The sequence below is a fragment of the Urocitellus parryii genome, chromosome 1, assembly GCF_045843805.1.
Source record: "Urocitellus parryii isolate mUroPar1 chromosome 1, mUroPar1.hap1, whole genome shotgun sequence".
In the NCBI taxonomy this organism is placed as follows: Eukaryota; Metazoa; Chordata; class Mammalia; order Rodentia; family Sciuridae; genus Urocitellus; species Urocitellus parryii.
In genome coordinates, this window is record NC_135531.1 from 226,569,588 (window position 1) to 226,594,529 (window position 24,942).

At 33.7% G+C, this 24,942-nt stretch overlaps 1 protein-coding gene across 1 annotated transcript in view; it reads right to left on the reverse strand.

The window, feature by feature from the left end:
• Positions 1-608: 608 nt before the first annotated feature.
• Positions 609-24,942, reverse strand: part of Sp3 (Sp3 transcription factor) — a 53,108-nt gene continuing 28,774 nt past the window's right edge. Inside the window, exons 5-7 of the mRNA XM_077798836.1 lie at positions 12,171-12,363; positions 5,892-6,088; positions 609-2,376 (exon numbers count right to left, since the gene is read on the reverse strand). Coding sequence (XP_077654962.1) covers positions 2,060-2,376; positions 5,892-6,088; positions 12,171-12,363 — 707 coding nt within the window. The 3' untranslated portion in view covers positions 609-2,059. The remainder of the gene's footprint in view (positions 2,377-5,891; positions 6,089-12,170; positions 12,364-24,942) is intronic.

The following is a 24,942-nucleotide window of genomic DNA, read 5'->3' on the forward strand; positions in this document are numbered from 1 at the left end:
GTGTTAAGACATGACATACAGACTCTTATTTCCTCGTTCATATAATTGCCTGGGTTCTATATATACAAATATGTACACACAAAAATACACCTGATGGCAGATTTTTCATAAATATTCCATCTATTGTAAATATTGGTTACTCAAGAGTTGTTTTAGAAAATTAGTGCAATGTATTAAAATCAAGTGTTAGGAAATTTCATGGCTTCACTTATGATAGCTTTTATTTTGGAAATGAACTATTATTAAACTGTGTCTAAACCTGGATTACAGTTGAATTATGTTCAGTGCTTCTTTAAAAAAATGTACTGCTTTAAAGGGGAAACAAAAGAGGTTGCAAATGGAATTGATAAAGCTAATATGAATTCACATAGGCTAAGGGTTAATAAGATTTTTTTTTCCCCAAAAGCTATATTTAACAAAGTCATTCTTAGGTGAAAAATTAAATTGCCAATTTAATTTTCTATACAACGCTTCTTAAATAAATATACCTGTTTACAATTTCAGTGTCTAAAATCAAGCATCTGAAAATGGCTAAATTAAAAAATAAGACACAAATTTTCTTATCCCATACCACTACAATATTTTAAATGCATAGGAATACAACAAACTCAAAAGAAAAAAAAATAGTGTTTTATTAACTACCACACTGTTATAATACACTTGAAACGTACAATAAGGTAGCCTTTAAATCTGAGGTGGTCTTAAAGATAACAAATGAACAGAATTCCAAATTTCTGAAATAGGTGAACTGCTGCAGTTATAGGTATACATTTAGGAAAATTGTATAGCTCTTACAAGACCAGCAATGTAACTTTATTTTGTACATTTTTAATTGAAAATATAAACAATAATTAAAAAATAAAAAGAAAATACAGCATAATAAAAAACATACGTTTCTCAATTAAATGTATTGGATACATATAAATTTTAAGGGAAGAAGCAAAAAAAAAGGAAAATGGTTGATATTTAAGTGCAGACTGACTACCTAGACAAAAAAACAAACAAACAAAAAAAACTTAAAAAAATATCATAAAACGTCTAGTTTTCTATGACTAATATCCATATGGTTGGAGTATTGTCACTATGGAAGTGATTTTGTTATGTTTGCATATGTTATACTTTATTGGTAATTTACATGATGGCTTTTAAGGCCCTGGCAGACATGGTTTTTGGAAACAAGATTGGATAAAAATCACCGCTAAGACGCAATACACCTTATTTATTTTTCTTTCTTTTTCTTTTTTTTGGTCCTCCAATATTCAAGAAAAGGGCTAATTCACTATAACATTTTCTTACCACCCAAATGCCTCAACCTATACATTTTAAACTTTTTTTAAACATTGGTTATATTGCCCAACTTCGTTATTGAAAGAATATTAACAAGACATTATTTTGGCAAATTAAATCTTAAACATGGCTTTTCAACAGGATTTAAAAGGTGACTATCCCTAGAGTTCCATGTTAAAATGTAGTTTTCAAAATCTTACAAGAGTAATGCTTAAAATATTGTACATAGTTAACCTAATTAAAATAATTAGCTTCAAAATGACAAATTGATAAGCTAAGTAAAGCCTACACTATGTAACATTTGCTTGGAAACTTGATTTGTCAGTTATGCATAATAAAAATTCCAGTCATCAAGAAAATTACAAAAATTTTTATCATAACATGATTTCTTTCACCCACCAACTTTTTTTTTTTTTATCTTACAATAGATAAATACCAACATGTTCTCATTTTTACACTAAACCACACAGGATTGATGCATTTGGTTAGACTACCATTCGCATTGTTAAATTCAATTTTCTCTTTATATAACTTGGTAAAATTTCATTTCTTCTAGATTCCAAAAGTACCTACAAAACCCATGCAATTTTACCATTTTTAATATACTATGGAATATCATACAAAGTAAGGCATTTCAGTGTCATGTATAACCAAGTTACTGTCAATCCAAAAATTTTTGCACATCAATAAAAAGATATCTAAGAACTTAGGAACAATATTCTTCTCACTACTGTATAAAAATAACCACAATGAATAAGTATTTGTGTAATATTTACTCCATTGTCTCATTTCCAGAAACTGTCACAAGCTGTAAAGGTATTTCAGTGTTGGTAAGGATATCCTGATTGCTGGTGGCAGAAGTATTAACAGTTCCTATCCCTGAAACAGAACCTTGTTGAATATTTGCAAGGATAAGTGTTGTTCCTCCTGCAGTTATCAAAGTATCATCTCGCCCAGCTTCCACAGAGGCTAGCACTGTACTGCTAGAGTGGATAACTTTTTTGTTTTGATGTGTTTTAATATGTTTGGCAAGGTGGTCACTTCTCATAAAACGTTTTGAACATTCTGGACAAACAAATTTCTTCTCACCTGTTAAGAAAAAAAAAATTGTTACTTAGTTTTAAAAATTCAATCTCAAATAGTCAGATCTCTCTTAAAGCCAAAACTGATGGTTGAGAGTGAAAAGCAGGGATCTACTAAAATTGTATTAGTTTCATGAGCTGCTTCCTCAAGATTCCTCTTATTGAATCTCTCCCCAAAATTAATTCCATCTTTACTTCTGGATGAAAAGCAATCCTCAAACATATTGTATGAGACTATTAATAAACTATAATAATATTTTGATTTGAAACACCTCTGTTAAAGCCTGTAGTCCCTGTGACTTTAGAGGTTGAGTCAGGAAGACCATAAGTTCGAGGCCAGCCTGGGCAATTTAACTTAGCTCAGTGGTAGAGTGCACAAGGTCCTGGGTTCAATACTATTTAACATTTGTTTGGAAACTTGGAAACCATCAAGGTGAAAGAAATAGAAACCAGCTAATAAACACAATCATTTATATGTAACACACTTCTTTTCATATCCACAATACTAAACTTTCAACTCTTAAATATGAACTCAAGTAACAACACTGAGCATTTCCAAAGTAAAGCAAAGATGTGTAAGCTTGAGGCTCAGAAAGATTGAGTAGTATCAAGAATAATGGAGATGGCTACCTGACATGGTTTCAGTTGGAATAACCAATATCAGCTTGATATACTAAGATTTTAAAGGTGTTAATAAATGATGCCTAAATTTACTTTCTAGCAAGAATACTTAATACAAAAGACAGATTGAATTTCTACTATATCAATAATCTACTACATAAGAGGGTTATGAAAGAGAAGACAAAGGCGAACCTAAAAGGAATCAAGAGTGAAATCAATCAATAAATCTAGTAAACAGTTTCTTAATTTCTTTCTTCAAAAATGTTTTAGTGGGGGGATTGGGATTATGGCTCAGTGGTAGAGCGCTCGCCTCGCACATGCAAGGCCCTGGGTTCAATCCTCAGCACTGCATCAAAATAAATAAATAAAAATGTTTTAGTGGGGCTGAGTGTTGTGGCTCAGCAGCAGAGCACTTGCCTTGCAGGTACGAGAACCTGGGTTTGATCCTCAGCACCATGCAATCCCAGCAGTTTGGGAGGCTGAGGCAAGAGGATTGCAAGTTGAAGGCTGGCCTTAGCACTTAGGGAGGCCCTAAGCAACTTAGTGAGACCCTATCTCAAAATTAAAAAAAAAAAAAAAAAAAAAAAAAAAAATGAGGGCTGGGATTGTGGCTCAGAGGTAGAGCCCTTGCTAGCATTTGTGAGATGCTGGGTTTGATCCTCAGCACCACATAAAAATAAATAAAATAAAGGTATTATGTCCAACTACAACTAAAAAATTAAAAAAAAAAAAAAAGAAAGAAAAGGGATGGGAATGTGGCTCAGTGATAAAGCACATCTGAGTTCAACCTCTAGTACACCCCCACCCCCAACAAGGTTTACCTAGCTTTCATTTCTGTACCTTTACTCTAGGTAAGTCCATATTAGCCCTAATGCATTAACCACAACACAATAACCTCCTAGTCTTACCTTCTCCAAGCCAATAAAACATCAGACTAATTTCCCCAAATATTACACTATAAAACTTCATCTTTGTACTAAATGATATGGAATGCAAGGGTAACTTCAAGATAACCCAATAGTTCAGATGCTCCATTGCCTTTACAGGTCCTTCTACAACATGCCTCAATCCTACATAACAGAAATAGTTTATGTAAAAACTTTAAACTTCACTCGTGCTCTTACTTCCATCAACACACCACCATTTTTTAGAAAAATACTTCCCAATATTTTTTTTGAAGATCAGTCATAAGAGGTGTTCCACAACAAATAGCACAATGATCAAATGAGGTTGGGAAAACTTATACATATTATACCATCCATTAAAGACATATGATGTTCATTTAGCTTTCAATTTAAAAATTCTAAGAAGTACTCCCTTGTAGGTATTTATATCCTCTTTAACCCACTTATTTGATCATAGACTTTTTCCTCCATTTACATTATTTCCTTTTAAAACTTACTGACCAAATTGCACTAAAGAAAAGTTTTAAGGTTCACTACCCAAGGATGCCTTTATATCTCAAGCAATAATTATCTTTCCTTCTGAGAATATCCAATAGCACAAACTATAATGTAAAATCTTTTCACTATCTACCTTTTTTTTGGGCAGAGGGGTACCAGGGAATCCCCAGCTACCCCTACCCCCTTTTTGGTATTTGATTTAGAGACAGGGTCTCACTAAATTGCTGAGGCTGGCTGTGAACTCAAAATCCTCCTGTCTCACCCTCAAAAGAAACTGGGATTACAAGCATGTGTCACCAGGCCTGGCTTCTATTTGCATATACTGTTTGTTGCAAGTTAATCTTATCTGACTAGTACCTAATGAAAGATATAGAAGTAGAATATCTGTGTAATGCTTTATACTTCACTGATTGTTTTATACAGTATTTAAAGCCAAAGTAAAAAGCATAAAGCAGAAACAGGGACAGTTTATTTGCTTATCTACTAGAGAACTTAGATTGGAATCCAGATGTTGCAGACTTAATCCAACACTGCTCTTCATTTCACCATGCTTTTTTTCTTCTAAACTCTCTAAAAATTGCATAACAGTATCTATTTTCCAATTCTTTAATGTTGATCATAGACTGATGAATGAATGCTTTAAATTTTTTTTTTAGTTTTAGATGAACAGCATGCCTTTATTTTATTTATTTTTATGTGGTGCTAAGGATCGAACCCAATGCCTCACACGTGCTAGGCAAGTACTCTGTCAATGAGCTACAGCCCCAGCTTAAATAAATACATTGATCATGTAATTTTTACATGGTAGCAGGAGGAAACTATCTCTAAATTATTAGTACATTAGACTTCAGCTTGGATCAGTCCTGGGGTCTACCTCATGTAACAATCACATAATGCTATGTAAAAACAACCAAATAATGTTCATGTACAAATATGGCATAATAAATCCCACTATTATGTATAACTACAATACACCAATAAGAAAATTTTTTAAAAATCAAAGGAGAGTTTCAACCTCAACAATGCCTTGGGTATTCTTCAGTGGAATGTCTTTCCCTTATCTCAAGATAAATTACTAATAGGAATAGTGAAATACCCAAATTTAATAGAAGAAAAAGTTTACTCTTTGCTACAGTGTTAGGAGGAAAGAACAACAAGATGGATCAAGAGTAAAAGTAACCAATTTAAAATGAACAAAATAGGTGGCTCTTAAGATATTCTACAATGTCAACAAAAGCTAACCAAAATCTTCATAAAACAAAACTTAGTTTTATAAGATAGTTCACATTGGCTTATTCTTTGGAATTAATGTTTTTATATTAGTGTTACTGAAGGTAAAACTGTGATATAATTAGTCATCAAGATTAAATTCAACAAATATTAGAGGGAATGGGGGTAAAGCTCAGGGTATAGCGTATGTTTAGTATATGCAAGGTCCTTGGATCAATCCCCAGCACACAAATGCATAAAAAAAAATCAAATATAAAATATTATTAACCTGTATGTGTCCTTCTGTGCCTCTGTAATTCATCACTTCGAGTAAATCTTTTGCCACAGAACATCCAGTTACAAATAAAAGGGCGCTCTCCAGAATGCCAACGCAGATGCGCTCTCAGATGTGAGGTCTTCCCATAGACTTTACCACATCCTGGTATATGACAAATGTGTTGCTTCTTTTTCCCAAGATTGGTACCTCTAAAAAAAAAAAAAACACACAGAATAATATACACTTATATGAAAGTATTCAAATGGACATTACCATTTATATCATATATCCATCCTCATGTTGTGTTTCAAAAAGACATTATCAACATGAAATCAGAAATCAAAACTACTTTTATCTCTTTAAATAAAAATTTATATATTTTAAACATGTTTTACATGTTAACTTTACTTCAGAATTAATGATTGCCTTCCAAGTGTAAATATACTCAAGAATTATGTAATTATGAATATACATGAATGTACAGTAAAGCTCTTTACTAGTCTGTCGAAAACAATTCTCAAATACTAGGCATAAGCCCAATTCAATTAACTGTATGGGAAACTGTTATTATTAAAATAGTCATGTCATGTCAGATAATTTTTTAAATATTTAAACCAAAATATAAATGCACAAATTTAACTGAGCATGGGCATGATTAAAAAGAATATAGGTAGTTTAAGCAGACTGTAAATAAATTAACATGATTTAAGCATATTTATTCAAATAAATCAACGCGATTTAAGCATATTTTTAAAATATTTGAATAGCTACACTTTGTATATATGTTAACTTTGGACAAAGCTTTTTTGATTTTTTTTAAATTTAGCTAAAGCTATGGTCTTAACTCACATCATTCAATGAAATCAAAATTACTTTTACAGTTAAATTACTTCTGCCATAAATTATGCAAAGATATCCAAAATAATACATAAGGGATATAACAAAATAACATCTTTTCCATGTCATATAATTTGACATTACATTTCAGTATTTGATACCAACAACAGAGTTTGGGAGACACGTGCTTTGATGAGTGAACAGAGGCATCTAAACTTTTTTGATTCTAGAACTATTATAGGGACAGTATTAAAGACTACAACAAAAATCAGGCTGTTATTAAAATTGCAGTTTTTTTTTTTAACATGACGTTTTGGACACAACAATTACCAAAATCACATTGTATAAACTTTGCAATGTTTCTCTGAGATTTAACAGTATATTTAATCCCCCATTGGCCCTCCTCCCCCAATCTCACAGTCTAGGTGTAGCCTATAAACTTTCCATATCCTATAAATCCTCCTGTATACAATACACCTATTGTTTCTCAAATTTTACTGGAAAAATGCATATTTCCCCACATTTATATTTTAATGTACTCACACTCAGTAGCATGTGAAATTGCCATAGGACAAACAGTGCTAAACGGTGCAGTGCTGGCTGTTAGGTGCCATAGGTGTTCTGAACAGGGAGACATCAATGTGGGCTCCAGTAGTTAGAGAAGACTTCGTGGAGGAGGTGGGTAGGATTTAGATAGAAAGGAGGGAAGGCATTCCAGGCAGAGGAATAGCATAAGTAAAGACAAGGAGGAGTCATGCTGTTGTCTCAAGGGCAAGGATGTCATAATCTAACACAATTCTAGTTCCTGCTCCAGTCCACCCCCATTTTCTACAACTCTCTTCAAAGAGCTGGGTTTCTTGAGTGAAAGGTTTTTCTGGCTCACTTGCAATGCCAAAGTTTGATTGTTTCCATTTCATTCAGCTTCTTAAAAATTTGCTTTATCCTTAATAGCCCTAAGAAAAACAGCAATGTTTGTGGCTAGTAGTGTACAAACCAATTTTACGTATTGTGTTCACCATAGCAATTTCACAGACAACCCAATTCAGTTCACTTGTATATTCATGACCTCTTGCCTCTCCTCTAAGATTACCACTTAGGTGAATCAATGTGCTTTTTATAAACTCAAAAGTGTTATTTTACAAACTCAGCAAAATTTAGCCTGGGAGCACTAACAAAGCCTAAGAATCTAACAATTCAACACAACAAATTTGGGTTCTCAAAAAACCAAAAAATTAGTAGGGAAAGATTTTTCAATTGAATCATAAGAGAAATATTCACTGTTTAAAATGGGATCAGTATCTATCTAAGAAAGAAAAAAATGGGGGCTGGAGATGTGGCTCAAGCGGTAACGCGCTTGCCTGGCATGCGCGGGGCGCTGGGTAGGATCCTCAGCACCACATAAAATAAAATAAAGATGTCCACTTCAAAAGGAAATTTGAGGCTAGGGCTGTAGCTCGGCAGTAGAGCACTTGACTAACATGTATGGAGTGCTGGGTTCAATCCCAAGCACCACAAAAAGAAAAGGTGGGGGTATTTAATTCAAGATTAAGATCTAAATATGCTAGATATGAATTTTTGCCATGTCCTATGACAGAAGGGAAAGGGACTGAAGTGAATTTCTCAACAAAGATTCACACATCTTTTTGCGGGGGAAGGTGACTAAACTCGGGAGCACTTGACCATTGAACCATATCCCCAGCCCTATTTTCTATTTTATTTAGAGACAGGGTCTCACTGATTGCTTAGCAGCCTCGCAGGTGCTGAGGCTGGCTTTGAACTCACGATCCTCCTATTTCCACCTCCTGAGCCACTGGGATTACAGGCGTGTGCCATTGGGCCCAGCTTACAATTCTTCTTGACTGACACATAATTAGATACCACTAATAGCTATTATAGAGCCACTAGCACCTATTAGATAACCTAAAAAACTAACAATTTTAAGTTTCTATTCGTAAGTGCATAGTGATTTAATGACCACAAGATAGTGACACAGAATAAACAATGCAAAATTCTGGGTGGAGTTAAGAAAAGTTGAATAAATCTAGTTTCTCTTGGTTAAGGTGGGAGAAAACAAGACAAACTAAATGCTGACAAAACAGATTTTACAAATTAACTTAAAAAATATGGATCAAGGCTTTAATGCACACAAAACCTACACAATAATGTCTTTAGAATTCTATTTTACATTATTACAATCAAGATGTCTCCTCCACTAGTGTTTCTCAAGGTTGGTTCTGCTCAATAAATATTGGCTAAATGAATGTTTTTATTATTTTTACACCTTGCTCAAAAAGGGAAACAAAACGCAGTTTTCTAAAGATGAATTAAATTAACTCTCAAAAAATGCCATCTTGCTCGTATTCTTTTTTTTTTTAAATATTTATTTATTTTTTCTTAGTTCTCGGCGGACACAACATCTTTGTTTGTATGTGGTGCTGAGGATCGAACCCAGGCTGCACGCATGCCAGGCGAGCGCGCTACCGCTTGAGCCACATCTCTAGCCCGCTCGTATTCCTTTTAAAAAAATTTTAAGAAAATGATTGGGAAAAAAAGGGCCAAAATTCTATTTTTAAAAAAATCTTACATGCCACTTCTCTTCGTTGCAGAATGTTATGAAATATTTTGGACTTACTATATGTTAGTGCTTCTACTAATTAGGTGCAACAATTGCAATTTATACAAGTGTTCCTATCTCATACACACACACACACATATACACACACACACTAGTTGTATATTGTTCAAAAGAGTTTTAATAGACAATATAGTTTTCTTCTTAAGAACCTTGATTTTTATTACTTATAGGAAGCTATTTTTAAAAACAAAGTAAAACATGTCCTAGAAAAAAAGTAAGTGAATATTTTTATAATTCCAGGCTTTTAATACATGATAACAAGGAATCTAATAAAACACTGACCAATTTAAATTTTGTGTTTAAAAAAAAGTCTGTCAACCATACGATGGAACTACTTATATAACAATGCATTCTGCAAACTATTGACATAAAGCTGAAGGCAATATAAAATTGGCAAAAAATATTTGCACATGACAGTTAATACACAAATTAACAGATTCACAAAAGACAAACAATTCACAAGAAATTTTAAAATGGCAAAGTAACAACCAAAAAAATGTTCAACCTCGCCAAGTAAAACAATACTGATATTATTTTCACATGTCAGCTTTAAAAGGTTAAAAAATATGATTAAAATCCAGTGTTTGGGACTGGGGTTGTGGCTCAGTAGTAGAGCGCTTGCCTTGCTTGCACAAGGCCCTGGATTTGATCCTCAGCACCACATATAAACAAACAAATAAGGGCTGGGGATGTGGCTCAACTGGTAGCGCGCTCGCCTGGAGTGCGTGCGGCCCGGGTTCGATCCTCAGCACCACATACCAACAAAGATGTTGTGTCTGCCGAGAACTAAAAAATAAATATTAAAAATAAAATTCTCTTCTCTCTCTCTCTCTCTCTCTTTAAAAAAAAAAACAAATAAAATAAAGGCATTGTGTCCATCTACAACTAAAAAATATATATATTTAATAACAAAATCCAGTGTTGGTCAGGATGTGAAAATGAAGATATTCTAATACAACGCTGGTGGGAGTTGAAATTGATTCAGCCTTTCTAGCAGAAAATTCTTTGACCCAGCAATTCTAGTTCTGCCAATTTATACTAATGAGATAATCAGACAAATGTGCAAAGACCTATGTGAGGATGATGACAAGCCCCAACAAAAGGAGATACTAAATTATTACACATCATGCAAAAGAATACTTCAGACATAAAAATGATACAAACTAAACTTGGAAATATGGTGACAAAGTTTTCAAAATAAGAAGAGACAAATAAAACAGTGAGGAGATAATGATTCTACTTTAAAATACATGTGATATCTGAAAGGATACATAACAAAGTGCTATAGTGGTTAATATTAAAGTAGGTTAGGATTTTGGTGTTTTAAAATATTATTCTATATTGCTGAATTTTTAGGAATATGTTAGTGTAGCACATAGAAATTAATTAAAAGATTTTTACTTTAAAGAACAAATAAAACAGGCCAGGCCTAGGTCTACAATTAGATTTGATTTTCATAAGTTCCTCTAAAATGAGAATTTCAGAAGTTATTGCCTGACAAGAATTTTTTTGAACAAATAAATTTAAAACAACTGATTACAATAAATGCAAACACCTAAGAATGTAATGCAAAAGCTGATTCACTCTATAGATAGTAGTATAATGGCAAAATTTTTGGAGTAAGTATTTATGTTTGTTCTTGAGTCATTCCACTTCTCTATAACTCACTTAATAAGACATACTGGAATATATTAAGTTCACAATGTTAGCAGATATTAGCTATCAGTAGTAGTAGTAATAGCAGCAGTAGTAGTAATATTGCAAATGGGCTGGCCAGTGTACAAATCAGCTAATAAGACCAATCCAAAAAGGCAGAGAAAGTTGATCTTGTCAGATAAACTGCATATATTTATATACACCCTTCTATTTTACAGTATATTTTGTCACTTAAACAGTACTTTACAGTAGTGTGTTAAGACCTTTCACTATGACCAAGAAATTGTTCAGTATAGCTTTACAGTTCTACCAGTTTTTGCTCATGTATTTCAAAGCTATAGAAAAAAGTACTATGAATATTAAATCTGTTTGATGGAAACTTCATATTATTAACAAGAAATATATGCATGTCTGTCCACTTGAAGCTTTAAACCTTAATCCCATCTTGCCTGATAACAATACTGCTATCCAAGTTTTCTCTTTCTCAAACGTTGGCCTGATGCATAATTTATGCATCATCTTCAACATTGCTACATCAATTATTTGAGGTATTGTTTAAAAATGAGTCACAGTCTCTTAGTCAATAAGCTTAACATTTGACACAAATACTAATGGTTTGAGTTTATTCCTTTCATGTTATTGTCTTAGTATTTAGTTTAAAAAAAAAAAACTGACTTGAAATACTAAAAAAAATTCCCCCCCATTAAGGCCATTTATTCCCTCCCATTTCTGTTGAAAATGGAAATGTTTGTGCTTATCAGATATTTCTGAATTTTCTAATAAAAACAATATTTTTATGTAACTGCAATACTCAAGAATTTTTTTAATCTGTATTTAAGCAAAACCCATTGCTAGTTTGCTAACAGTATTATTTCTAATATGGGCCAATAAAATTACATCTGTTACATTGTTTTTAAAAAACTACATAATTTAAGTTTTAAAGGCATTCATATCTGAAAATTCAATTTCATATATTTTTATTTTCTAATTTATATCACACTCTTTTACAGTCACACACCCAAAAATGATCATGTAATGAATAATTTTCCAAATTAAGTGACATGGCATGTGATATTTTAAAAATCTGGGGTGGTGATATTAGTACTCTTAAAAACAAACAAACAAAAACAAAAACATAAGGAGTATGGTTCATGTATGCATACCTCCCACCGCCTTCTTTACAGTTGGGACAGGTGCAAGCTACCCTCCGAAGTCTTTTTCCTTCTTGATGTTGTTGGTCCCCTTCTTCATCTACCACCTGTACTCTTAAGTGTGTTAGATCATTGGTATTCAATGTAGAATCACCACTGAGCTGCCACTCTTCAGGATCAGGTTCTTCTTCCTTGATCCTAATATCTAAAGAAAAAAACAAATGCAAATGAGAAGCAGCCCACTGGCCCTGAAAGAAAGCATGAGAGCTAAACTTCTCTAACTGAATATTAGGTAAAAACTAAACAAAACAAAAAAGTAAGTCTTTGTTCCTCCTGGCTTATTGTTTTCAAAACAATTTTATTCTAAATAGCAAAGATAAACCAAAAATGGGAATAAAGCCAGCAGGACATCTTACTTTTTAAAGAATTCAATAAGAGTGAAATTTCAGTTAAGAGTTTATTGGTCAATAAATCCAGTGATCAATGTAAACCCAAACAAATTCTAATGCCTTTAATCTCTCATAATTTACATCTATAATCTCAGTTTATATCTATTCTGCCTATCTGTAGGTAATATATGGGGTGCAAAAGGCAGCATTCACTTGAAACTGTTGCTTACAAACTTAAGCTTTAAAAGTCAACCATTAAGGGCTGAGGCTGTAGCTTATTGGTCAAGCGTCTGCCTGGCATGTGTGAGGCACTGGGTTCAATCCTCAGCATCACATAAAGATAAAGATACTGTGTGTGTTATCTACAACTAAAAAAACATTTAAAGGGAAAAAAAAAAGTCAACCATTACTACCAGGCGCAGAGGCACACACCTGTAATCCCAGCAGCTCAGGAGGCTGAGGCAGGATGATTTCAAGTTCAAAGCCAGCCAGCCTTAGCAAAAGTGAGGCGCTAAGCAACTCAGTGAGACTCTGTCTTAAAAAAAAAAAAAAAATTGGGCTGGGGGTGTGGCTCAATGGTTGAGAGTCCCTGCATTCAATCCCTGGTACCAAAAAAAAAAAAAAAAAAAGTCAACCATTACTAAAATGATCTATAATGTCTACAAAATTACTATAAGAAGGACATATAGCAATAAGAGACAGTTTCTATTTGAGAAGTTTTAACATCCTGGGGAACAAAATGAGCATGCAATAATTGAAGAATGGATATGGCAGGAAGCTGTGTTACTTTCTCAGCAGAAATGACTATTATAAATAATGCTGTAATAATACAACATCATTCTCTAAGTGAAAGTAAGAGAACTAATCAAGTTTTTTTTCATCTCAGAAAACTGATTTTTTTAAAAAATGATGATTTAGAACACTGAATTAACCTCCTTTGATGAAACAAATTACTGCACATTTTTAATGTAGCTCAATAGAAGATCATGTGCTTAGTGCATTTAAGGACCTGGGTTCAAACTCCAGCACCATTCCCCCACCCACCAAAAAAAACCCTGTCAAATAACTTCTGACTTTACATTAATAAAAATTAGAACATATAATCAACAATAAAAAAACTGCATCAAACAGGTTTAAACTATTTTTTTTTAAAAAACCAAAATAACCACTCCAAAAATCAAGGGGGGAAATTAGATGAAAGATTTTGGCCTAGGCAACTAAATAGATGGTAAAATAGGAACTACTACTAGATAAGGTCCAGGTAGAGAGGGACAGTTGTTAATTCGATCATTGAGTTTTAACTATTTGAGATATACAGAAGTAAAGAAACTAGTCCTACAGGTTTAGATCACAGAAAGAGGTATATGCTTAGAGATATATAGTTGGGAATTCTCACTATGCTACTGAGTTCATCCACAGTAGTTTATATCACTCAGGCACTATGAGAATGAGGATAGAAGGTGAGCTATAAGGAAAACAAACATTTAAGGGATGAGAAGGAAGCAGCCAAGAAAATATGGTAAATAAAAAGGAAAGAATGTGTTTCAAGAAAGACAGGAAATACACAACATCAGATGCTGCAGATAAGTCAATAAAGAAAATGACTAGTGAGCAAGAAGTGACAGAGTAATAATTACAACTATAGACCTAAACTTTTCATGAAGTTTGAGGAAAAAAGAGAGAAACACAGCAGTGGAAGCTAGAAGGGGACATAAGACAAAAGGTGTTTGGTTTTAAAAATAGGAAAGACAAACCATTAAAATGCTTATGAGAAAGATTCACTAGAGAGGGAGAATGAATTTCCAGCCAGGAGGACATGATAATCCAGAGGACTTACAGGTTAAGCTGATGGAGCAGTCATCTTTTCCTTTGCTGGATGAGGGACCAAAAGATAAGAGCACATTCATTCATCTAATAGATATAATTATCTACTATGTGCCCAGATATAGAATGAATTTTATTTGATGGCTAGGATTTAAGGCGCAATTGAATAGCTCTAATCTGCTGTTTCTATGTTCCCAGTGAAAGAAGTAAGTGGGAATCAGATAATGAACAAAAGTCCTTCCATATACTATGTAAGTAAACCTTAACCTATGTTACTTTATAATCAGGTACTCAATAGTATTATTATAACAAAAGACTGCACAAATATTGTCCAGTACTAGCCTTTACAAGATGAACACAGGTTATCACATATATAGTTCTGGATATTTAAGTCCATAAAATGAGAAATCTTCCAAATATTTTAAAAGCTACTCATTTTAGTTTTTTTTTTTACAATCTTCTTTTTATTTAACATCATTTGTGATAAGATGGTAGGGAAAGGGGAGGCAAAATAATAACAAAAATGGATATAAAGATCCTGGCGCAATGGCGCATGTCTATAATCCCAGTGGCTCAGGAGACTGAGGCAAGAGGCTGAGGCAGGAGGACGGGAGTTCACAGCCAGCCTCAACAAAAATAAGGCTCTAAGCAATTCAGTGATACCCTGACTCTAAATAAAATACAAATAGGGCTGGGAGATATGGCTCAGTGTTGAGTGCCCCTGAGTTCAATCCCTGGTACCCCTACCCACCAAAAAAAGAATGGATAAAGAGCTCAGCATGATGGGGGTGGGGGTGAACGAATGACACTCCCAAACTTCAGTGAGGTCCTAAGCAATTTAGCAAGACCCCATCTCAAAATAAAAAAGGGCTGGGTATGTAGCTCAGTGGTTAAAAATCCCTGGGTTCAAAAAAAAGAAAGAAAGAAAGAAAAAGAATGGATAAAGAGTCAGGCAACATACCTGAAATCCCAACAACTTAGGAAGCCTAGGCAAGAGGATCCCAAGTTAAGTCAGTCAATAACTTAGGCAGGCCCTGAACAATTCAGTGAGACCTTGTCTCAAAATAAAAAATAAAGCACCCTGGGTTCAATCCCCAGCCTCCTGCTCGCTAAAGAAAAGAATGGATGAAGAAATCCAGACAGGACCTATATAAGAAGAATTAAAGACAAGCATAGGGAACAAAAGAGCAATTGATGAGAGTGGGAAAGAATGAAATGCAACCTCACTGAGGAGATGAAGATATTTTAGGACATTCTTGTTATTACAGAAACCTACAAAGAACATGTTTGAAGAATGAGTCATAGAAATGGATACTCAAACTTAAGTTTTCTTTCTTACCGCATCTGGATAAACCATAGGCAAAAAGAACTTAAGTCCAAACTGAACAATCTTGTCCACCCAAAAAAAATCTTTGGAAAAGGAATCTTATGAAAATAGAAGGGAGAATAGCAGGGTGAGGTGAAGTGGTGGGTAGGAAAAAGCAAGGGGAAGAACTGAACAATAAAACTGAGCAAAGTATGTTAATGTGCATGTACAAATATGCCACAATGAAACCCACTATTCTGTATAATTAATATGCACCAATTTAAAAATATCTCCCTGCATCAACCTACCTACTCCAACTATCAACTTCAAGTAAGCCCTATTAGTCCATCCCCAGGCTCTCATCTTCAATCCCCCTTCTACTCAGCTTCCCAAATTTTCTTCTAAATAAGAATCTTATTGCATTACTTTCCTGATTGAACACTTGCACTATTCCTCTAGTTTCAACAGGATCAAGTCCAATCTCATTAACTCGGTATTCAATCTGGCTCCACCCTGCTCTTCCAACTTCAAATATTAAAAAAACTGCAATTCTCAGCATTTTTTAGAACATATGATTTTTCAATGTCACACACTTATATGAATTATTCCTTCTGACTACACTGTTCTCCAGTTTTTTTGCTCTTCATCTAAGTAGCCTCTATCTCTCCTTCAAGACAGATCAAAAGTCATTTCCCTTTATACATTGTTTATGGTAGAATTAATAACATTTATTTGTCCCTATATCTCCTTACATAACAAATGCTTTTGCTCAATAATGCTCAGAAAATACAATCTGACTAAAATGAACTAACCTTCTTTAAGGAAGAATTTCCAATACTGGTAATGATCTACATAGGAAAACTTTGTCTACTTCTTTATGCCCAAATATTGTGTCTAACTAAAAAATAAATGTTAAAAAAAAAAAAGTTCAAAGCCAGACTTATCAACTTAGCAAAACCCTAAAGCAAAGTAGAGAGACCCTCTCCTCTCTAAATAAAATATAAAAAAGGGCTGGGGATGTGGCTCAGTGGTTAAGTGCCCCTGGGTTTTATCGCTGGAATAAATAAATAAACAAACAAATAAATAAATAAATAAGAATCAACTCCTATAAACAGGACCACAAAGTGCTCACTAAAGACAATAAATTATTGCCCATCAAGTATTACCAACAATTTCCAATCACTGTATTTACTCATATGCATTTCGGCTTCATTTAAAAATTCTAATCATAAATTAATGTCCTTAATACTTCCCCTTTGTCAAATGCATGCCAATTTAAGACAAATACAGGATGAATATCCCTATCTAAACTGTAAAAATCTTTAAAGCTCCAAAATCCAAAAAGTTTCAGATTTAGAGGATTTTAGATTTAGGATGCTCAAGTGGTAACACCTATGCAAATATAAAGAGATCCAAAAAACTCCCAAATCTGAAACACTTCTGGGCTCAAACATTTTGGTAAGGGATACTCAACCTGAACCTTAAGTTTTCAGTATTAGTCAATCAAGTTTACATCTTCTTCAATTTCTTTATGTAGATTAGAAGAAATCATTTTCTAACTGTGCTGTATTAGTGTCCTCAATGGTACTTAATTATTCTGAGATCTGCTGGATAAGGAGAAAGGAAAATAATAATGCATCAAAATGGCCCATAAAAGTATGAAAAGGACTGAACATCATCAGTTACTAGGGAAATAAAAATGTAAGTCACAATGAGATATTACTACATTATACCAAAATGACTAAAAACTTCTAAAGAGATAACTTTTAACTGTTGGAAAAGAAGTAAAGCCAATGACACTAGGATCCTACACTGCTGGTAGTTATGTAAATTAGCAGAACCACACTGGAAACGCTTTCATCCATAATCCATATCTTCTAACATTGAATCTATCTATACAATTATGGTCCAAATACTTTCACTCCTAAGAATATATCCAACAGAAATGCATATATTACACCAAAGAATGTATAAAAATCACAACATTATCTGTAACCAGATTATATCTACTGGTATTGAAATGAAAAAAAAAAAAAACATGATGTATTCATCTGTAAAATGCAACATGATAAAATAATGAAAATTAATTTAACATGCAATGATAAGAGTGACTAATTTTGAACAAAGGATATCAAATCTATATACATACTCTATTTAAATATATACACATTAAAAAATACATGTATATTTCCCCCTATACAATAAGATCACATGACTTTTATAAATTAGGAATTCCAACTATATAAAAAGGTATTGTGTCCAACTATAACTAATTGAAAACTCAGAATAGGCAATGGTTCCAACTAAAATGCTGTGAAAATGCAAAAGCTCTGAAGACAGTAAAATAAAATAAAATAAAAAATAAAAATCAGTGTTTGCCAGGGGATAGGGAAGGAGGAATAGGTAGGACAAAAAGAACTTTAGGGGAGTGATAATACTCAATATGATACTATAATGGTAAATATATGTTATTTTTTTACCCAAAACCACAGACTGTAAAACACCAAGAGTATGCAGAATATGAGCTTTGGGTGATAATGACGTGTCATTGTAGGTTTATCAAGTATAACATACCACTCTAATGGAAGATGTTGATAATTAAGGAAGCTATGCATGTGTGGGAGTAGAGGATATATGTGATATATCTGTACCTTCCTTTCAATTCTATTGAGAAATTATAAAAAGGTTAACTTTTTCAGAGAGGGAATAGAGGACTTTGTGGTCAGAAGAGTGGTGACTTCCTACTTCTGAGAGAGATACTGAAAAGAAATATTTCTTGGTTGGTAATATACATTTCATGATCTGGAATCAACTTTCTGATCTGTGTGTTCTGTAAAATCATCAAATTATACAAAATGATCTATAGATTTTCTGGATATATGCTTCAATATGAAGACTATCCTAAATAAAACATTTTATATTAAAATATAGGTAACTTAGGAATTGTTAAGATATAATTTCTTTTGTTGAAGTATGAACAACACTAAAAATTTAAAAATGACCATGCTGCCAAAATGAAGTTCAGTTTGAAGTTTAGAATATAATATTATCCTCAACAAATCTATGAGCAACCCCACTCACAGTTCTACATTCTAAGGAGAAAGCAGTTAATAAGTTCAAGACTTTAGCAAGTCAGCTTGCTAAAAAAGAAGACAGAATAAATAAACAAATACACAATACTTGGGAATGATTAATTGTTTGGGGGGGAAAAGTGCTTTTGGACAAGAAAGAATAGGAAATGGAAGGAAAGTGGTAGTTGTCATTCTTTTTATTTTCATTTTTTAGACAAGGTCTCACTATGTTACACAAACTAACCTCAAATTCGTATTCCTACCACCTCAACCCCTGCAGTAAATTACCACTGTGCCCAGAGAGTAGTGGCTTTTTTTTATTTTGGGCACTCAACCCCTAAACCACATCCCCAGCCTTATTTTGTATTTTATTTAGAGACAGGGTCTCACTGAGTTGCTTAGCGTCTCTCCAAGGCTGGTTTTGAACTCGCAATCCTCCTGCCTCAGCCTGCTTCCCTTCAGAGCCACAGGAATTACAAGCAGGCACCACTGCACCCAGCCAGTATTAGCTATTTTAAATAGAGGGGACTAATGTGGTGACATCTGACCTAAAGAAGGTAATAGACCAAATGTGGTTAGCAGAAAGAAAAGCAAGTTGTCTTAAGTTTGGTGTATTCAGAAAAAAGTGAAGCAGGTTGTATGGCTAGCTAAAATGGCCTGAATATATAAGTATAGAAGCATAAGATCACAGAGGTATAAAATGGAAGGTAAAGAGAGAATAGAATCATATGTTACAAGCCAATGTGAATTACTTTCAGGATCATTATAAGGACTTTACATTTTATCCTAAGGAAGGAGGGATTGAGGAGTGATATAATTTGAACTAAATTTTACTAAAATAAATCCAGAATCATGGAGACTATGGGAGGCAAAGGCAAAAACAAGGATACTAGTTCAAGAAGCTGAGTGTTGGGGCGCAACACCTATAATCCCTGCTACTTGGCATGAAGAGGGATTAAAATAAAAAATAAATTGAAATAAAAATTTTTAAACTACTGATTAAATCAGGAGGTTGCTGTAGTTATTAAAGCACAAGATAATGATGGTCTAAAACTAGGGTGCTGATGAGGAGGTATTAGAATGAATCAGGAAATAACTGTAGTCAAAGATATCTGCTAACAGATTTGGTAATAAGTTATTTTATGAGGTGAGGAGAAAGAAGTTAAAAAGATACTTAAAGGTTTTTGTCCTGAATAACTAAAAATAGGGAGTTGCTGTTAACTGAAATAGGACAGAATATAGGTAGAAAGTTGTAAGGAAGGGAGCCAACTAGAGTATTATTTTGGGGTATGAACATTTTGAAATGCTTATTAAATACCCAAATAAAGACAATAATCAGGCAGTTGATGGGCATGGAGTTCAAGTAGCAAACTGACCTGCCAATATTAATTTGGGTATCATAAGCACATTCAGTTGGTATTAAGAGTCACATAAAACACAATGTAGATAGAAGGCAATTCAAAATTAAGCAGAAAGCCAGATGTGGTGGTGTTCACCTGTAACCCCAATGACACTGTAGGCTGTGGTGGGAGGACTGCCAAATTCAAGGCCAGCCTCAGCAACTTAGCAAGACTCAGGATTTTAGTGAGCACCTGTCTCAAAATAAAAAGGACTGGGGATGTAGCTCAGTGATAAAGCACTCCTGTGTTCAATCCCCAGTTACCCATTCTCTCCCCCCCCCAAAAAAAAGTACAGAAAATTCATAGTGGAAGTGAGGGAGGAAACTGGTGCCCAGAAGTCAAATGAAAACAATCACTTCAAGAACCTAACCTGGGCTCGATTCTCAGCACCACGTATCAATAAATAAATAAAATTTAAAAATACATCAACTAATAAAAAATATTTTAAAAAAGAACCTAACCTATGTTAAATACTTGAAAAGTAAAATGAGAACCAAGAAATAATCCTTGGATGTAACAACATGTTAATCACTAGCAATCTTCACAAAAACTGTCTCAGTGAAATAAGGACAAAACCCTGCCTAAAGTAGATTCAAGAAAATGAAAAGTAAACTATAGCCGACTCTAAATAAGAGTTTTGTGGTACCATCAAGTGCTATGGAGTTTGGATGGTAAGTGTCCCCCAAAGGTCCAAATAGTAAAAACTTGTTCCCCAGGATTGCCTATCCAGAGGATAAGAAGCAGGGTTTAGTGAGAGGTCTTAAGATCATTGGGGGTATCCTTGAAGAGGATTATGGGACCCTCATTCCTCTTTTTTCAAATCCCAGCCATGAGGTGAACTGATCACAGAACCCCAAACTCCATAACTGTAGGCCAAACTAAAACCCCTCTTTATAAGTTGATTATCTCAGGTCTGTTACAGTGACTGAAAGTTGACTAATACAACAAGCATTGTAAAATGTCACAAAATTTCTTAGGTTAGCCCACAAAAGTAGATTTACACTACACGAGTAGGTTTAGTGCATTAGAGTACCTAAAATACTGTAAACTAGCCTTTATATCAAATAGCAATGCCTTTACTATATACACTAGCAGTATAGAAAATGCATGTGCTGGTTTAAATTTGACTTTGGGTATTTCAGGAAAACAGGCTTTAAAGTACAAAATTGTTAACTGATAGAAATTCAAGGATATCTGCATAACACATTTTAGAATTTATAAATTAACAAGTCTGGTGTTTTACTGTGTGTGTGTGTGTGTGTGTGTGTGTATCTGGGGGATACTACAGATTGAACCCAGAGGCAGTGTGAGCCACTGAGCCACATCCCCTGCCCTTTCTGTATTTTATTTAGAGACTGGGTCTTGCTAAGTTGCTTAGGGTCTTGCTAAGTTGCTCAGGCTGGCTTTGAGCTGGTGATCCTTCTGCTTCAGTCTCTTGTGTAGCTGGGGATTACAGGCATGCACCACCATGTCCAGTTATGAATATTTTCTATGCCAAAATGTTTACATTTCCTTTTCATCTGGCCTGGTATAGCACTAACAGTATCTCTGTCCCATGACTATGGTTGTTTTCAAGGCCTACCCCATATATAAAACAAGCTTATGAAAAACCAAGCTTATGAAAGGGATATAGGTAAGAGGAGAAAAAAAATCCTGCACACCTGGATAAGAGCTGAAATAAAGGGGAAGCATTTTAAATGAGAAATACACAGAGAGGCATACAATATAGTTACCAAGAAAAGATTAATTTTCAATATTAGTTAAGCATTAATAATTCAAAACATGCCTAGATTTCTTTTAAAAATCAGAAAAACATCCTAAATATCTCTATCTAAAACTAGTTGGTAATTACTTATAAACAGAGGCTAACAGGATATTTAATATAAATTCTTAACTGGTTTATCAAGTCTGGAAGATGCATTCTTGATTTAAATAGCTAACACTAGATAAATACGAATTAAAGAACTGTTGATAAAATGAGGCATTCTCCTTTATCAATAGTATATCATTAGGATTTTGCTGTTGTTATCAAAGTCTTTCATATTCTCTGCCTTCGATTTTTTAAAGCACTGATGAAATTATATTTTAATTTGTAAAGTTTATTTTATTTAAATTTCTCTTTAGTTAGTTTTACCTGCCAAAAAAATCACCTAAATAGAATTATGGGATAGTCCTATACAATTTCATATATTTAGTTAGATTTCATTAACTATTGAGATTCCTATGAATGCTTCAGAACTACTTAAAAGGTTTTTTTTCGAATTTTCTCTTAAGAGGGTAAGTTATACAAAACACTTTCATATCTAATCTAAAGTTAACACCTTATAGGCAGACTTTTTTTTAAACATTTATTTTTTAGTTGTAGGTGGACACAATACCTTTTTATTTTATTTTTATGTGGTGCTGAGGATCAAACCCAGTGCCTCACGCATGCTAGGCTAGAGTTCTACCCCTAGACACAACCCCAGCCGCTTATGGGCAGATTTTAAAATTACACTTATTTCCTTACCAAATGTTATCAAAAAATATATTTACTAGGGCAACACGTTCTATTTCTATTCTCCATGCTTAATTCTAGTTCTTTCTCTTAGTTAAAAAAAAGGTATATATAATAAAACACATAACTATATTATCACTACCATTAAGTAAGCTCTTTTCTCAAACCCCATCTCCTTAGATTTAGATCATTAACTCTTCTATGACTGCTGCTTTTTCTTCAATTAAAATTAATCTTCTAAGTTTTTCTATCCATTCAGAGATCATAAATCTAGAAAATACAGTCTTCTATAGTATATACACACATAAATGAGCATACCAGGAAATAACTGATATTCTAATATGCCTTACAGAAGAAAAATCTCATTCTATAGTCTTACCAGAAATATATGAGAAAAAGACCAGGTGGCCTGTAATTAATACACTGTATATAGTGAAATATTAGCTTCACCACTTTTAAAAAAATATTTTTAGTTGTAGATGAACAGAGTACTTTTGTTTATTTTTTTATGGTGCTAAGGATTGAACCCAGTGCCTCACATGTGCAAGACAAGCACTCTAACACTGAGCTATGACCCCAACCCCTAGATTCACCTTTTTTAATCTGAAGTACTAGATAATCTATTAAGGGAATAGTATTCTACTAAGATTAAGATGAAGATGGTATCTAAAAGTAAGATTTAGAGCTGGGGATGTGGCTCAAGTGGTAGTGTGCTCGCCTGGCATGCATGCAGCCCGGGTTCGATCCTCAGCACCACATACAAAGATGTTGTGTCCGCCAAAAACTAGAAAATAAATATTTAAAAATTCTCTCTCTCTTTTAAAAAAATAAAATAAAATAAAAGTAAGATTTACTACGTCTCAGGCATTCTTGTAACATTTAACACATACATATTAATATGTTATTAATATCTCATTACATGCACCCAACCATGCTGAGTTGCTAAGTTGCTTAGGGCCTTGCTAAGTTGCTCAGGCTGGCTTTGAATGCCCCTGAGTTAATTTTTTCCCAGAAGATAAAGAGGTTATATAGTCGCCTGAAGTCACACAGTTCAATGGATGAAGCTAAAACATAAGAACAACAATAAAAAATTATACATAACCATATTGTAGATTATTATTATTAAAGATCAGTTACTTACCAGGGGCCTGTTCACAAGAATAAGCAGCATTAAGTTACCTTCCCCTACATATAAATACATATGATTTTTAACTATAGTTTGATCAAATAGTATTAGTGACTCTAAAATCTGGGAAGGAAAAACAAATTTTAGTATATACCTATGATAGAATATTATGCAGCCTTAAAAAAAAAGAATATGCTATTTCACATGCTACAATATGGATGAATCTTAATGACATTAAAAATCTCATTCTAGGGCTGGAGTTGTGGCTCGGTGGTAGAGAGCGCTTGCCTGGCATGCGTGAGACCCTGGGTTGGATCCACAGCACTGCATATAAATAAAAAAATAAAATAAAAGATCCATTGACAACTAAAAAATATTTTTTTAAAAAATCTCACTCTATGGTCTTACCAGAAATATGAGATAAGTCAGTCACAAATGACAAATGCTCTGTGACTTCATGAACATGAAACATCTAAAATAGTGAAAATCATAGAAAAACATAGCAGAAAGTGGCCAACTGCTAGGGAAAAGAGCACAGGGGAACGGGTATTGAATAGATATATCAGTTTTGCAAGATGAAAATTTTCTAGGAGCACAGCTGTACAGGGCCTATAATCCCAACTACTCAGAAGGCAGGGGCAGGTGTATTGCAAGTCTGAGGCCAGCCTCAGGAAACTTAACAAAACCCTGTTTTGAAATTAAAAATAAAAAGGGCTGAGAATAGAGCATGGTACTAAATCGCTCTGGATTCAATCCCTAGTACCAAATAAAGAAAAGTTCTAGAAATCTATTGTAGAACAGTGTGAACATACTTAACATTACTGAACACCTTTAAAAAAAATCGTTAAAATGACAAATTTAAATTTTATTAACTTTTAAATTAAGATAATTAATTAAAAATTAAAATAATTTTTATTTATTAAATTTTTAAAAAAACTGAAGCTATCTGCCCTGATGCCTACTTCAGAGGACTTTAATTTTAGGAACCCTACAGAACAAATCTTCAATGCCACAGCTATGAAATTGAGAGTAACTATTGACATCAATATTGTAAGTTATGGCGCTGGGGATGTGGCTCAGCGGTAGCGCGCTCGCCTGGCATGCGTGCGGCCCGGGTTCGATCCTCAGCACCATATACCAATAAGGATGTTGTGTCTGCCGAGAACTAAAA